At 41.3% G+C, this 16,575-nt stretch overlaps 1 protein-coding gene across 1 annotated transcript in view; it reads right to left on the bottom strand.

Annotated features, from left to right (window-relative positions):
* pard6gb (par-6 family cell polarity regulator gamma b) overlaps positions 1 to 15,695 on the bottom strand; it is a 35,994-nt gene extending 20,299 nt beyond the window's left edge. Inside the window, exons 1-2 of the mRNA XM_079570500.1 lie at positions 15,390 to 15,695; positions 9,672 to 9,894 (exon numbers count right to left, since the gene is read on the bottom strand). Of these exons, the coding sequence (XP_079426626.1) occupies positions 9,672 to 9,894; positions 15,390 to 15,446 (280 nt within the window). The 5' untranslated portion in view covers positions 15,447 to 15,695. The remainder of the gene's footprint in view (positions 1 to 9,671; positions 9,895 to 15,389) is intronic.
* Positions 15,696 to 16,575: the final 880 nt, after the last annotated feature.

Here is a 16,575-nt window from a genome sequence, read left to right as displayed (position 1 = left end):
AACGTCGCAATGAAAATTTGTTAGCTACAAGTTTGTTAAATACAAACTTGTAGCTAACAAACTCAACTTCAGGCAATATGGACATGCTGCATGTCATTCTGAAGCCCAGAAACTGGAGAATTCAATCGCCAAATTAGTTTTAACCTCTGCAATGTTTTTTTGATCACTGTGCAAAATGCCACGGCTAGCAACAGAATGCTAATGCTAACCGCAGCTAATCAAAGCTGAGACAGAAACTATGATTGAATCACCAAAAGTATTAAAATAAAAGTATTTATGTTTTTACAGGATTATAGACCAGACATTTGGAAAAATCAAGCATATCGACACCGGCCAATAAAAATCCCCCCCAAAAAACCATGTCGGTCAACTTCTAGCTAACAGTGACAATTATATTATTTATTGCAATATTTTACTGAACAAAAATCTTTGGCATTTTGCTTTTCAATGAATCGAGTCAAAATCATTTAAGTTCAGGCCCAAAGGGCTAAAAAGGAAAAGACTTGAACTGAACCTGTGCACATTTTCAAAGTTTCCATGTGTTTTTGTTTTAGGCTGTGTTAGCCAAAAATATGTAAATCTCAGTCAGATGGAAAACCTCACTGATTTTGGGATAGATTGTGGCTTCTTGCGATAAGGATATTGCGTCACTTAACTAGGCTGTTTATTGTGCAGCCCAGACAGCGCCCCACTGAAATTGGTCCACTTTTAGCCGACATGATTTACAGCCTTATCATGGGAGCTACTGCTGTGTGCTCATAGCCTGCACCAAAGACGAGGATAAAGGGAGAGAGCTTCCCCTCAGACACGGTCGCTGTTGCCCAGGCCTTATCCTGGCAGGCACCGCGCTCCTCCATCACATTTAACTGCGGCGGCTATTGTTGTAAGACGCAGCGAGAAAGGGCCACACAGAGGGTTTATGGATGGGCCCATCTCACACACATCAGCTCTAAAGCTTTATAATACACAGGGGCATTTCCCACTGGACTCACGGTTTATTTGGGCTGGCAGGGTGAGGAGCAGGTGGGGAAATGTCTCATAATGATGACTGCATCACTTGACTGGCTTGAGGTTAAAGATAAAAACGCAAGTGATGGCTATAAACTTGCTTTAACAATTACTTCTTCTGGCTCCGCTGATGTTTTTAATTTATTCCAACCCAAGCATGACAATTCACAGTACAAAGTCACAAAGGCATCATGGCTTATCTCACCAGTGAGGTCAGTAAAATAACTTGAACTACATTTTTAACGTGTCTTTTCCCCCTCTTGACGTTCATTTAAAGGGATATTTCAGGATTTTGACATAGGGCCTCATTTCCTAGTTATCCAGAGTGCTGTTGATTTCTGGAGATTCTTTTTTTTTTGTCATGCAGTCCTTATATTTGAAGAGTTTAGTGATGCTAGGCTAGTGCTAGGCAAATGCATGTCTATGGTAACTAGTATCCTACTTTAAAAACAGTCTGACCCAGTGCACCTGAGGCAAATCACTTATAACACCAGACTACCCATATAAATGTCTGTGTTGACTGAATAATGTAATGAAATATAACCATTTTGCATTTAAAAGAACTTATATTTGAGCAGCATCAGCTTCCTGGTTGTAAGCTACGCCGTGGCGGCCTGATCTGCTAAGTTACCGGATCTACAGTAGTTTGTTTACCTGCAGCCGGCATTACTACATGCGGAATTCACAAAGGAGCTTTCTACAAATCAGATATGGCAACTTTTGGAGGACGACCCCATGATTTTGAAGAGGTTTTTAATGCATGCTACTTGTTACCATAGACATGCACTAGCCTTGCACCACTAAACTCTTCAAATATAAGGACTGGATGAATTAAAAAATATATACATCTCTAACTAGGAGGTTAGGCCCTATTACACTATTGTCTGACGTGCCTTCAAAGCCTCCATTTCCCACACATCTTACTGACCCAATTGTGTCACAGTATCTTTCAAAGAGATCTAATAAACTCGTTCACTAGTGTCTCCTATTGTGCAAAGTCGTCTCGCTTCTTTGTAACAGGCAGAGACGGTGACGAGAAATCCGCTGCATGCCTCAGACCAAAACATGAAGTCAACCCCTGCCAAATCCTCCCATTTCCTCCACACTGAGGCTGACCGTCTTTTTTACCGTGTCACTCTGACTCCCCACTGTCTGCGGTGGTTTCTGCCTGTGCCCTTGAAAACTGACTCACGGCTTAAAGTTTAAACTCTAATATGAAAAGAATGAGGGTCAGGCGGGAGTCCCGTATCTAAAACAAAAGCATTCTTGAATATACACCAGGCTGAAGTTACAGACGGGTTTGTGCTGCGTGTTGCTGGCATCAGCGAGAGACGAGGTGTACAGTTTCTCAATGTTGTTTTTAGAAAGACGTTCAGTGCATTTTTTTTTTACACAAACAGATGTGATACACTGCCTGACCCCCCCAAAAAGTTGAAGTAACATTGCACTGACTTGTGTCCTAACCAAGAATGGGCTGCATGAATGCGTGTAATGGCAGGCTTCTAAAACTAAATACTTTGCAATTATCACAGATCGGGAAACATATCTTCTGTAATTTGAGTTGTTTTTACGAATATAGCCTATCAGATACACCCTGTTTAATTTGGGCTTTGCGGCCCACTGCAGGAAGCCCGTATCACCACATCTGGCCCCAGCGCTGTGGCCAAAGGGCATGTAGGATCGAGTGGCAGATGTCAGGAGTGCCGGTGCTTAGTCATGGAGGCTCTGCTTTTAAATCTGGGGCCCCGCAGTATTTGATCCACGCGGACAAACTGAGGGAGCCACTTTAATAATTAGCTCGGGCACTTTATCCCCCGCTTGACTCTTCAAAGCTGATTTACTCCCAAACACTGGATTTAAAAAAGATCAATGGTTTTTGCCTCAATTTGTGCCAACCATTCGGCTTAAGTCGCGTTGTCCTCGTCGGCTCTTTACACGCGGCTTTCAGAGGGTGATTAACCTGAATGCCATTCGTGCAAGACATACCGAGATTGGGCTGTCTTCATTCCTTCATCTGAAAGGTTTACGTGATAGCAGAGACTTTGTGCAACTCCCTTTTGTTGATCGTCAGCATTTTGTTGTTCATGAAGGATATGTGATTTAAATGGCGAAACATCTTGACCATGACTTTGAACTGAATGTTCCTCTTATTGAGCCAAAACTGATAGATTGTACTAGTAACTGACTAATAACTGACAGGTGGGTCTAAGTGTTTAAGCAAAACAGTACATTTCTGTTTTAGGCTCGGCATAATAGGACAAACAAAACCTAAAAATAACATGAACAATCAGATTCCAAAGGCCATAAAATTAAATAAAATGAATCAAAATTGAAAGTTGAATCAATTACAGTTCATTTAACATGACGCTTTTGTCACTTAAAAGATTTACTCTCGGTATTAACTAATACTAAATGTTTTGCTTGTGTAAGAGCGCTGTTGCATTCTAATGTTATCACTGTTAAAAGGGGCTTATTCGGGGGCTTACTCACAGATACCAGAATAATTATTTTAACCCCAACCTTCTAGGAGGCGTTAAAGCCCAGTTAAAGCATTGCGGCTGTAAAAACACAAAATGCTACTTTGTTTCTTGGTTACTTTGATCTAACTCCATCAGCCACAAAACCAGCCGCATTCACTTTCATTTCATTGTGATGGCTGTTTTACTTTGGCTGACGGCGTCTGCCTCATCTCCACCCCTCTTTAGTTTGGCTAAGTCTCGTGTTCGGTGCTATAGTTTTCACAGGTGTCGCTCCGGCCCCTGATACCCAGTGTGCACCATATGAAGTCAGACGGGACGGCCAACCTTGGCCTACCTCATATTTGTTTAAACTTTTATCCCTTTGACAAACAGGAGAGCTTCTCTTTACTCAAGGCTTAGTCTTTGAGCAAGACACGGACACTGTGTACAAAAAGACATTTCAGCTTTAAAAACATCCTTGTATTTTGACTGGACAATAATTCCAAGTCTGAGTGTGATTTTAAAAATAACATGCAATTTGTATAGCCGGAGTGAACCTGTCTGGTCCTGTGATTATCAAACTTCTAAGACAATACTAGAGCCGTTACTGATAAGTGGTCCATTGAAAACACTAGTTGGCCTACAATAACAGCTATCCAACATTTACATTTACAGCTACACATTTGAATTAGTAGCAATCTTTCGGACTCTTGTAGCTAGATTAAAAGTTAACATACAGTATATTATATACATATTTAACCTGTGTCTTCGCTTGTCGTTTATAAAAGTTATAATGAAACGAGAAAGTGGATTTTATATGATTTAGGGCATCATACATGAGAAAAACTAATAGTCAATGACTGTCTTGAAGCCCTGACTGATACATTTTACAATATGTTACAAACAAACTGTTCTTTCAATTAATGTGCTTCAAAGCCACCACCAAACTATCCCTTCTCTAATGAACTGATGCAATGAGTAGAGTCCCTAAAACTGTGCCTGTGACCCTATCAAACATCAATCATAGTTGACTACACATGAGCGAACTTCTACAATCCCCCTCCCACACAGAGGCAGACAGGCCCGTCCCGTCCCGCACAGGGCTCTCCTTCTTTAACGGCAGCCTTTTGAAGCAGTCCAGTTTCTTCCCATCCCTTGCACGCCCCATCCCCCACCACAGAGCGTGCGTGCAGGAGGAACACTGAAGCGTCCCAGGGAAGAACTTCCACTAGAGGTGCCTTTACCCTCCCCCAATTTTTTACTACAGTTTGGGAACAGCTATTGTACCACACGCACAATACAGCATGCTTTATATACTGTATGTCTTGAGGGTTTGGATGTTTTAAATCAGAGTGACCATAAAAACTCACTTCTGAAGTCTCCTAACACTTCAGACAGGTACAGACATGCACATTGCACTCGCTGAAGTCTGCTGCACGAGCCAGCTGATATTCAGCCACGAGTCAATAACCTACATTTCTCTTTTAGAAAGTGTTTGCAGACTCCTGCACCGGCTCAACCTGTTGACATAACCTAGTTTATGAAGCAAATGACTTAAAATTGTACTGTTAGCTATTATTGGTGTATTGTGCTTTATTATGTACATCATAGTTAGGGACATTAACATTACATACATACTACATGTTAAAAATGTAGAAATCTCAGTCAGTCTGAGTGATTTTGTGTTATACTGCGGCTTCTTGCTAGGCTATATTGCAACATTATTTTGGTATAGTCCAATTATGGTAATAGTTTTGAGAAGACACAAATAAAAACACAACTACTTACAGATTCTGCATTCACTCCTCCTACGTAAAAGCACTAGTAATTATTCTCAGAGAGAGAGCATCGTCTTTCTTTTCTGCTCTAAACAACTCTACTCCTTTCAGAGACCCTTGTTTTATCTCTTGTGTTGCCGGTTAGGGCACACTTGCTGTTGCTTTCATACTCCTCACCTGAATCTCCTCATGTGTTTCCTGCTCATTGTTGTCTCTAAACCACAAATGTAGCAGCTGCCTCCTTCGTCCCGGAGGGAGTAACAGGTATCACGGCACCGTTTATTTCAACACAACTGCTGCACGCTCTCAGTTCATCCTCCCAACAATAGTGACCCAGGCCCGAAGGCTGGACTGTCAGGTGCCAAGTCACAGGTGACAAAAAGCTATTGTCCCTTTTTGAGGGGAGGCTTCAGAGTCTGCCATAGCATCAAGTTTGCATGCAGTGGAGTGGTTCTCAGACTTGGTGGTACTTTGCAATTGTAGAGATAATAGTTATGTATTACGTTTTGATACGCTTTATATGTGGGTAAGTTTGGTGTATTTCTGGTTTACCTTTCTGATAAAGGTATGACATAATAGACTGTGGATGTTATACCTGTCCTCAGATGTTTACACACAAGTACATAGCAAATTCTGGGTTAAGCAGTAAGGCAATTAATGAATGAAAATGTGCAAGACAATAGTGCTAATGATTGATTGAGACTGCTAATCAAAAAGTCCCTTGGGTCGGCCTGTCATAGTCACAGTCTAGTTAGCAGGATGACATCAAATACTTGAGGTCTGAGTTGTCTTGTTAAATGTCTATTCTCATCGGAGCTGAATGGACAGTTTTGTTCAAGTTCACAGTAAAGACAAGTGAGTCACTGTGGAGCCTCTTTCTTTGAACCTGGGGTGGGCCCTATTCTCAGACACAGGACACATACAGTAGCATCGAGAGGGTCAGTGCTGACAAACTGGCACTGACTAACACAGACATTAGTCCACACATGTTGTCATCTCTGTCCCACGACCACATACAGCTGATCTGAGCCAAGAGGTAATCACACTCTCCTCTTTGTATTATGGCAAACAATAGAGTCCTGTTACGACTGATGAAGATGCCCAGACGAACACCAGCAGCAGTCACAACACATTCCCCGAAACCTAATATCAGCATCAAGTTCATACCATGAAAACATTAAATTAACTGTTGCACTCGTCCAGTCGAGGTCCAGTCTGGGTTTAGGTCTACTCAGGACGAGCCTAATGATCTTGTTTAGATCAGGTTTGCAGAGGTAAGCCAACAAATTACTGTATGTCAAATAGGGCACCATTAAACCATAACCTGTGGAGTCCCCCAGGGGTAAATCTTAGGACCCCTCTTATTCAACTTGCACATGCTTCCATTGGGTCAGCTAATAAATAGCAATAATAATGTATCTTACAACAACTATGCAGATGACACTGAGGTCTATGTGTCACTGACGGCCTAACATGGGCCTGTAGAAACGCTTTGTCACTGCATCAAACAGATTGGTTTGTGGATTCAAAACAACTTTCTTCAACTAAACTCAGACAAAACTTTGATCATTGTTTTTGGCCCACAGACACAAAGAGAAAGTGTAATCAGTCAACTAGAGTCTCCCTCTCTAAAACCAAAAACGTTTAGTTTAGAAATCTAAGAGTAATCATGGACTCAGACCTGAACTAGCCATATCAAAGCAATAACATCAACAGCTTTTTATTATATGAAAAACATTGCTAAGATCAGAGGAATAGTGTCAAACCCAGACTTAGAGAGACTTATCCATGCATTTGTCTCCAGAAGGTTATACTGTAAAGGCCTGCTCACTGTTAGACAGCTGAGCAGTGTACATCCAGAACGTTGCTACTCGAGTCCTGACAAGAACCAGGAACTACGACCATATTAGTCCAGTACAAGTCTTTTCCTGGGATAGCACTTAAGTACATATTAGAGCCATATGAACCATCTCATGACAACTGAAAGTACTTTATCTGCACTTCTGCCTTTTACTTAAATTAATTAATTAATTGTTTGTATATGTAACTGTGAAGCACTTTGAATCATCATCATTCAGGTATCGGTTTCGTGAACAAAGTATCGTTAACGTGCTGGTATTAATAAAAATGTAACGGTACACAGCCCTAATGTCAAAGAGGGTATCCAAATCATAACTATAGGGTTAGGCGATATGGCAAAAATAATCAATTTAATGTTTAAGTTTTCAAGATAAAAACAAATAAATATGTTTTTACAAATATGGTTCATGAACGTAGACAAGACAGACCTTTAAATGAATTAATGAATGCAGTTTTCACTCTTAAATCAGAACTACGTAACTTGTGCCCCTAGAGGCCACAAGCGCCACTGCAGGTGTCGTAGCATGTTGTGTTTTTTTACTCATTAATTGTTTGTGAGAGTAAATACTACGCTGACAGAAAAGAAAAACGGGAGAGAGGGATATTGTACATACAATTACACAATGGAGATACATTTTTTTCTCAAACTTGGCTGTAAATATTTCACGATAGCCTGTTGGCTTCTTCGTGATTCCATTATTGTGTATTGGGGCAACCGGCTCGGTGCAGGGAAAGTTGCAATTGTGGTTTTCAAGTCCAAAACCAGGTGCTCTTACAGCCACAACAAAATTGACAGCTAAAAAGCCACAGGACGATATGGAGACTGACCGTGGTCAAGATTATAATTTGGGCCTATCTTTTTCCAATTTATTCCAAAAAGAAGACACACATTGTACATGATCTGTCTGACAAAATGTGCTGCAACAGTGTCTAAGCTCAAGAAAGATGTGGGAAAAACTGAACTCAGCAAGAAGTGACAGGAGCGGAGGCAAGTACCTGCAATTCAGTGCCAGAAAGTTTGTAGCAGTGTGCGAAATCTCATAATTAACTTTGTAAAGCCTTTCAAGTTGCATAATAAATCTTTATTTTATATATTTGTCCAATGGCAAAACTTCACAACTGAATAATGAAGTAATGGCAACATGAAATACGCCAACTCCTTTTTTAAGTTAGATACTGTATGTGATTCCAAGACTAGAATGTACAATATAGCTTTTTAACTTAATTTAGCAACAAAAAGAAATGAAATTATAAAACTATTGATTTTTCCCACTCATGAATAAGAAATACTGTGCTAGTACAAAACCTAAATGTGCAAATACGGTATGAGCCTCCTCAATGTACTCTCCCTGCTTGAATAGAAATCTACACTGTGGCCAGCCTGTGTGCACTTGGACTATTGGACGACAATTAAAACAATACTCTGGCGTGCACATGTTAATTAAAGATCCCACTGCGGGACATTCCTGGAGGGATTGGGACATGAATAGATGTGAATGTGACAGATTCATTTGTATGCTCCTCGCTGGCTGCTTGGCGAGCTGTCAAGACCCACTCCAGAGTTTGGATTGGTGAAATAAAAGCAAGACTAGGCTCGCTTCCAATTCTGGGGTCCAATGCAATGTTGTCTTTGCACCAACACACACACGCACGCACACACACACACACACACACACACACACACAGCAGCGCACCCACCCGAGTGAGGAGTCCCTCTTTTCATGGTCTTTTGTCTGGCAGTAATGTCTGGTATGCCGGGACACAGGCCCTGCTCAATGACCTGATTTCTATGTGGCTGCTGAGGCTCTGGTTGTGGCCAGTGTGAGTGCTTCTGCCTCCAAGCTTTTCCTTTGGATAAGGCGGAGGGTTTAGCCAGACAGACAGAGACAGACCCAGGGAGATCGAGCCAATAAAAGAGCAAATATACAGCACCCATAAGCTAACATCAAGTAAACAGAAATTAGCCTGGAGTTCCCATGGAGCAGGAAGAGACATAATTAGACAAGGGACAATTTCACTCAGCAAAATTACAATCCACAAGCATTATATGAGGCTGAGATTGTTACTAATTCAGTAGTTCGGGGGTAAAGAATGAATTGCTATTCATTATGAATGCACTTCATCTTCCATCTTTTTCCAGTTACTCTGAGGAGAAAGATCCTTTATGCTAATGTAGACACATTCAATTATTTCCTCTTAAAGTTAAATTAGGATTATATAAACAAAGAGAGCTAGCACAAGCCTCAACCTGCATTGATTCATTTCTTTTATAAACATCTTGACAACATTTGGATGAGTACTGTTTTGGCAAATATCTTGATTTTGTTACTTTTACTGCCAAATATGTCTCATGAAGTGCTTGATTGTCATTGTATTAATTGGAAAAACCCTCAAATATTAAAGTAAACTGATAGGTATTCACAGCTAGTATCTGTTTGGGGATCAGATCTACTGCAAATTCTGTGGCAGTCTGGTTTTGAGATTAGTTCAGAAAAAATAAAAGTACTAGTCAACATGAAGTGGAAAGAAATATGACTGAAAACGCGGGTTAGAATTTGCACAGTACCTTGTCTCTGGATGAAGACCCTGAGCAGAGGGTGGGCTGTGGACACTGCCTTACAGAAGTTGTCATCGTTGTTGATGGGCAGCAGGTCTCCGTGGATGTCGGCGTAGCAGAGCATTACCTCCATGTTGGCGATGCGGTGGATGTGCAGGATGAGCTTGTAAAACTCCTCGAACTTTCCCGGTTTGAGGCGGTCGACAGAAAAGCGACGGAACTCTGCGCCATACTGCAGGAGAAAGAGAGAGTGAGAGAATTGGTCAGAAATGAACAGCAATAGCCATCTTGCTGATTACTTTGAAAAACGTTGAATGTTTGTTGTCTAATTGCTGTGGTTACAAACTACGATACATGCATGACTGTCTCTTTAAAGGGATATTTCAGGATTTTTGACATAGGGCCTCATTTCCTAGTTTAGTAGTGCTACGCTAGTGCTAGGCTAGCGCATGTCTATGGTAACTAGTAGCCTGCATTAAAAACAGTCTGACCTAAGCACAGTGCACCCGAGGCAAATCACTTATAACAGTAGACTACCGATATAAATGTCTGTGTTGATGAAACATTTTTGACATATAACCATTTTGCATTTAAAAGAACTTATATTTGAGCAGCATCAGCTTCCTGGTTGTAAGCTACGTAGTGGCGGAGTGATCTGCGAGGTTACCAGATCTACAGTAGTTTGTTTACCTGCGACCAACATTACTACACAAAGTAATTCACAAAGGAGCTTTCTACAAATCAAATATGGCAACGTTTGGAGGACTACCCGATGATTTTGAAAAGGTTTGTAAGGCAGGCTACTAGTTACCATAGACATGCACTAGCCTAGCACTAGCACTAGCCTAGCACCACTAAACTCTTCAAATCATAAGGACTGCATTAACTCAAAATTCCAGAACTCATCAACACTCGGGATAACCAGGAAATGAGGCCCTATGTCAAAACTTCTACTTTATTTATGCCATGTTGAAACTTTAAAACTATGCAAGCAAAAAGAAAAGAACATGTAATTTTCTTTTTTCTTTGTCTCATTTACTTTGTTTTCGAACTAGCTATGTTTCTATGTTTTGCTAATTCAAGGGGAAATTTGTCAAATCTGTGGCACTTTAGCACATTTATTTCCACATTTTGCAGCCTATGCAAAACCACGGCAACCAACTGCATACATTTAGCCTGATGACTAAGCTTTTCCGGTATATGCCAAGTTATGAATGACGGTGGCCCCGCCCCCAAACAAACTCCCACAATTGCTCTGGAGCGTTCCCTCATGGTCTCAATGAAGGAGGGTTGTGAGAGAACAGCTGAGGGTCACCATGGGGGTCGTCATTGGACACAGAAAGGGGCGCGAGACGGTCCCGGGGCACAAAAGCGAGTCACTATAAATCCTACGCCAACTGGTATCTCAATCAGTCAGCGGTAATTTGCAGAGGCCTTGTAACTGTAATGGCAGAGAAGCAATAAGAGACAAATCAGCAGCTGGTTCACATAGAGAAAAGAGGAAGAGTGGGAGTGCATATTGAGGCTCTACTATGCAATTACAAGATAACCTACAATCTTTTAAGAAGGCTGAATAAAGAATTGTGTATCAAATGCAAAAGGAAAGGACCGCAAACTAGATAAAACACAAGCCCCTTTCAGGATTAGTATTACCTATAAAGGTAAACTGTAAAAATTAAAGACAATGTCTGTTAATAATCCTGTTAACATGTCAGTGACTTTGTGAAAGTATAAATTCTCGCAAAAATATTAAGTTTTTTTTCCCACATTAAAAAGTTGCATAATGCATCTTTAATGCCTCTGGAGTGTTGATATTAAAACAATATTTTATTTTCCATGCAGCAATAATGTGTAAGCAGCTTGTAATTGTAATGGTAGAAGAGCAAGGAAACATCAGCAAATGGGGAAGTTGGGGTTTAGAGAGAAGAGCAGCGGCGATTTGAATGCATTCACCAGCCCCAGTCTGTAATTACAAGATATAAATTTAAAAGGGGGCGTGTCTGGAGATGAGGGGGATGCCAGGCTTGCTACCACATTTACTGCACAACCTACTTCTCGGAGCATGTCGCCCAGTCGGATTCCTGCTAGTAAAACTCCAGCCTAGAGAATAAGACAGTGGAAGAAGCTGACAAACTGGTCTGTGGAGATTTTAAATGGCTGTTTGCGTTGAGGAAAGTGAAACCTCCTGTGTACATGAACATCTGCACAGTGTATTGCAAGCTTTTGGAAGCTAAACAAGCAAAAAGCTATTGTTTTCCACCAATTGTCCTTAGAGATAGAATTTATGTCCCAGTTTAACCCTGGTTTAGTTTGGATAGTCCTAGATCGGGTTTAGTCCCAGTTTAATGCAGGTTTAGCTCTGGCTTTGGTCAAAGTTTGTCCGATATGAGCCTCAACTGGGCCTGAATCTGACACCGAAATGTCTCCAAATAGCTGATAATATCTGCAACATTTAACGGTGTTGTGGAATCTACCACATGTTGTTTATATCATATCGCGTCCCTCACTCAGATGCACTTGACTAATTGTCCAATAATCAGATCATCTTGTTCTACAGCTCAACTTGAACAATCTGTTATTTCACAAAGAACTAAGCCTCCGGACACAAGCAAGTCCCAACACGGCCGATTAATCACTGCCTCAAAAACTAAACCAAGAAATGGATCATTGGAAACATGACATCACTTGTCCTAGTGGCCTATCGGGGAGGACAAGTTGAGACAGGCTCGAGGACGCGTCGAGTGCTGCAAAACTTGCTTAGAAAAGTGAATCTGGAACAGGGATAAAATTTGGAACAAATTACAATATAGTCCTGATGAAGGTTTAGTCAAAAAAACATCAAGCCAATTAAGTCAACCAATTCAATACATTTATTGAACCAAAAAATATTACAAAGATTTTATATTGTATGGCTTTAGACAGGGATCTATGTACAAAGGACATGAGAGTTTTCCTTTAGTTTGAATAGGAATTTCTTAACCTCTTAAGCCCCACCTGAACCGAGCACATTTTCCCCAGTTCGGCTTTACCCAAATCTAAAAGCTTCGTCAGAAAAAGTGTCAACATAGCGAAGAAAACGAGGGTGAAAACGCAACAAAAAGCGGCAAAAAAGAGCAACATAAACGTGCCGGAAAAACAACAATAGCACAACTAAAAAAGCGACAAAAATAAGAATTAAGAGTGATAAAAAAAGGTACAAAAGAGCGATGAAAAACATGGCAAAAGCTGACGAAAACGCAACGAAAAAGCCACCAAAAGGTGACAAAAATGCAAAGAAGAACTGATGAAAACACAATGAAAGAGTGTAAAAAAAACAAATAGGAAAAAAGTGATGAAAAAGCGTCAAAACATGACAAAAAAAACACAAAAATGTTTTAAAAACATGGCAACAACACAGTGAAAAAGTCAATCACTTTTTCAGGTCTTAGCTTTCAAATGACTGGCCAAGCTTTCCAGTTGAGAAGCTTTTAGATTTAGGTAAAGCCCAATTGGAGAAATGTGCTCGGCTAAGGCGGCAGGTAAGAGGTTAAAGTAAAAATGTTTCATCGGGAGTTGTTTTCCTTTTTCCATTTTTATTCAGATTTTATTAGTTGACAAAAGTAATACCCTTGCTATAGCCGACAAAATGTACACTCATCTGGAAAAGTTGAGCTAAAGGCAACAGAGGAGAGAGACCCCCCCAACCCCCGGAGCCTTCCCCCGTGATAAGAAGAGCTTATAGTGAGTTAAAGCAGCTCCAGGCCAAGGAGAGACAGGAGACAGCCGGACACCTCCAGCACTATCCAGATAAGATTATCACGGAACAGACTCAGCCGAGAAAACCAAACAAGCAGGCGACAGACATGGGTCACACACTAAAGACTAACAGTTGGCCCAGCAGATCAATTTTAGTTACCTATGGAGTGAAGAAGAAAGCCAGGACTGCTCGATACTGGCAGTAAACATCAAGATTTGTATGTGCTTTTCAACATGTAACACAACTAGGACCGGTCAGGACTGAGCTTTATTGATATTTCATTTCAACGTCTTTTCTGTTTGATTATATCAGCAACTTTTGTGGAGCCCTGCGAAGCAACTGCTGTTATTATATTGGACACTATAATAATGAATTGTGTATCTGTGTTAACTGTGGATCTCACTGTGGACACATTTAGCTACAACGTTGCAACAGAAGTACACTTGTTTTTGAGATGTCAATGTTGCATTTATATTATCAGGAAAACAAAAAGGCAACAAATTGTGCAACCCTTCAAAAAGTCGAGTTCAGGAACAGTTTCATAATATGTAGGCTACTTTATGCTATTTTGCCATTCCGGTAAGAACGACTAAAGCTATTCTTCAAACATTCAAGTTTCTTTTTAAGCTGTGGCTAACCTCATTTCTATTTTTAGCTCAATGCCTCCTCACATACTCACAACAGACTGACGTCATTAACAATAAAGATAATGTGAATGTTATGGACTAGTGACGTGGGGACATTGAGAAACTCGGATTTTTTTATGGTGATGACTCTCGGGCACCTGTAGCTCCACACCTATACTGGACAGCCCACCCACAGATAACCCCTGGTCCTGACCACTGCAAACATGAAACTGGACCCTTTCTGGAGAGTACTTTGAAGTATCTGAAGCGTTTGGATGAGTAGCCTATTATAAGCTGCTTCCTGTAGTTGTTTTATCTTCTCGGTTCTCGCCCACCTATGAGACCACCAGTGCCGCTCTCTGATCCATTTCCCAGCCGGTCACTGCCCCCCCCCCCCCCCCCTTCAACGAAACTGGACAGATCTCACTAAAAGGACAATCCCCAGTGAACTGTGTGAGTCACCTATTACGACACATGTCAATAAGCTTTGAGGACACACTGACAATGGGGGGTCAAGACTTTGTACATACGTGCAGACATGTTCATCTAGCTGGTATGCAGTTTCAAACATTCCTGAGCGTGTATGGAAGTTCTGTCAGTGCATAGTTTGGGGAAACATTGACAATAAAACATATTTATACAGAGATAAACTACATATGTTCCACTTTAATTTGGATAAATGTAGGATAATATTGTGAGGGAGTTTTATGTTGGTTCAATTAAATGTTATAGGCTATGTCTTTCAGTAAAAAAGTAGTAAAATACAATGTCCAGCTAAAGAGAGCATGAGACAGTATCAGTCTTTAAATGGTCAACTCTTGGTATTACATAACCCTAAATTAAGTTACCAAGTGGGCACGTTTGCGCAGACCTTTAACTTAATACAGTGCACTGTCTATGCAAACTTAATAACATTAAGCTATCTGTCTGGATTACACAAATCAAATCACATTCTACCCAAAAAGTAAAACTTCAAAACGCATGCCGCACTTAAAAAACGGCCACATACGCGATTAAACACCAAGTGGTTGCTTCAAATGCTGTCAGAACCCATTATCCACAGCTTTGACGCACAGAAGGAGCGAGAGGAGCCACATCCGCACTGTCTGTCTGCTCGGACGGTTCGGGACAACAACAACAACAACAACAACAAAAATCACTGCAAAGCACAAGCCAAGACCCCGCCACGGCGCTCTCTCAACCCCCGCGTCAAGAAACAATTGTCTGGCTCATTATTAGACAGCATGAAAAGTTGGATGCGGATTTGTCCGTGGTGCTCCGTGGCGCTGGGTCGAGGACAGACCATGTGGGACAGCGCACAGTCAATTTTCAACACCCCCCCCCAAAAAAACCTCATAAACTCACCTTGCTCTTGACTTCGACCGCGTTACAATCCGCATTTCGCTTAAAACTTCGATTCATTTTTGAGGCAACAGTTTCCCCCCCACACACACAAAAAAAAAAGTTTGAAGCGCGTTTGCCCACAGAAGAGGCGCTCTGGTCCGCGCTTTAGGATAAAAAACCTCCTCTTCCCTCTTCGGCGGTAAATAGCGTTATTTCGGTGTATTTCCACTCCTGTGAATCTTCTCTCTGCTCTTCTTCTCCAACACGTCGAGAGACTTTGCAGGGGAATGGGAGGTGAGCTGCTCGCCGCGCTGACTGGGAGTGTAGAAGTTTTCAAATGACATCAGCGAGCAGAAAAAAAAAAATGGGATCGTGCGGTGCATTCAAGGACTGCTCGGGAAATCCAGCTTTCTTACTCAGCTGGATTACAGATTGGAATGGCGAGTAAATAAATGAATAGCCAATTAATGCATCGATCTGTTATTTGTTAATTATTTCATGCGTCATGCGTAAAAACGTTTGCATTTCCATTTGCGCGTACGTGTCTCAAACGTATACGCAAATAAGGCGTGCACTTAGTCTGGGTGTTTGTGAATCCCTGCAGTCCGTCAACATACCAGAAGACACAACTTCTCACATGGAAGTTTAAACAGTGCATTTATTAGCCCTATTCTTCCTACTACATGGCCTGCTCTCGAAAGTCACATGGTCTGTTGCCACCTACAGTAAAACGGACAGCTATAGTTTTGCCAATCTGACACATCCACAAATGTGAGCGCTTTGTTGGCCTTCTCGTATTTATCCATTTGTGTACAACCACTGCGTCTAAAGCCACTTTTCCGCCTCATAGATGTGTCCTGTCTTTCACGTTCCTGTCCCACGGCTGCCTGTGTTTGAAACAGCTGCAGTGGCCTGTCCCACAGTAGCCCACTAATGCTTGTTTACTCACTGCAGGAATGTGTTGACTGCTTAAATCCACTCACTCACTGACAGGTGCTGCATTCAGTGTGGCCTCGGGCTTTAGTAAAGTCCAAGTACTTTATTAGGTAAGTAATTTTTAGATTCTCAAAAAGTAGTGTGACGCTAATTCTTGTGCAAAGGATTTCCGTGATATAGTGAGTGAGTGTGTGAGTGAGTGAGTGAGTGAGTGAGTGAGTGAGTGAGTGAGTGAGTGAGTGAGTGAGTGAGTGAGTGAGTGAGTGAGTGA

Source organism: Gobius niger, assembly GCF_951799975.1.
Source record: "Gobius niger genome assembly, chromosome: 14".
Classification (NCBI taxonomy): Eukaryota; Metazoa; Chordata; class Actinopteri; order Gobiiformes; family Gobiidae; genus Gobius; species Gobius niger.
This window is presented reverse-complemented; position numbering and strand designations above follow the sequence as displayed.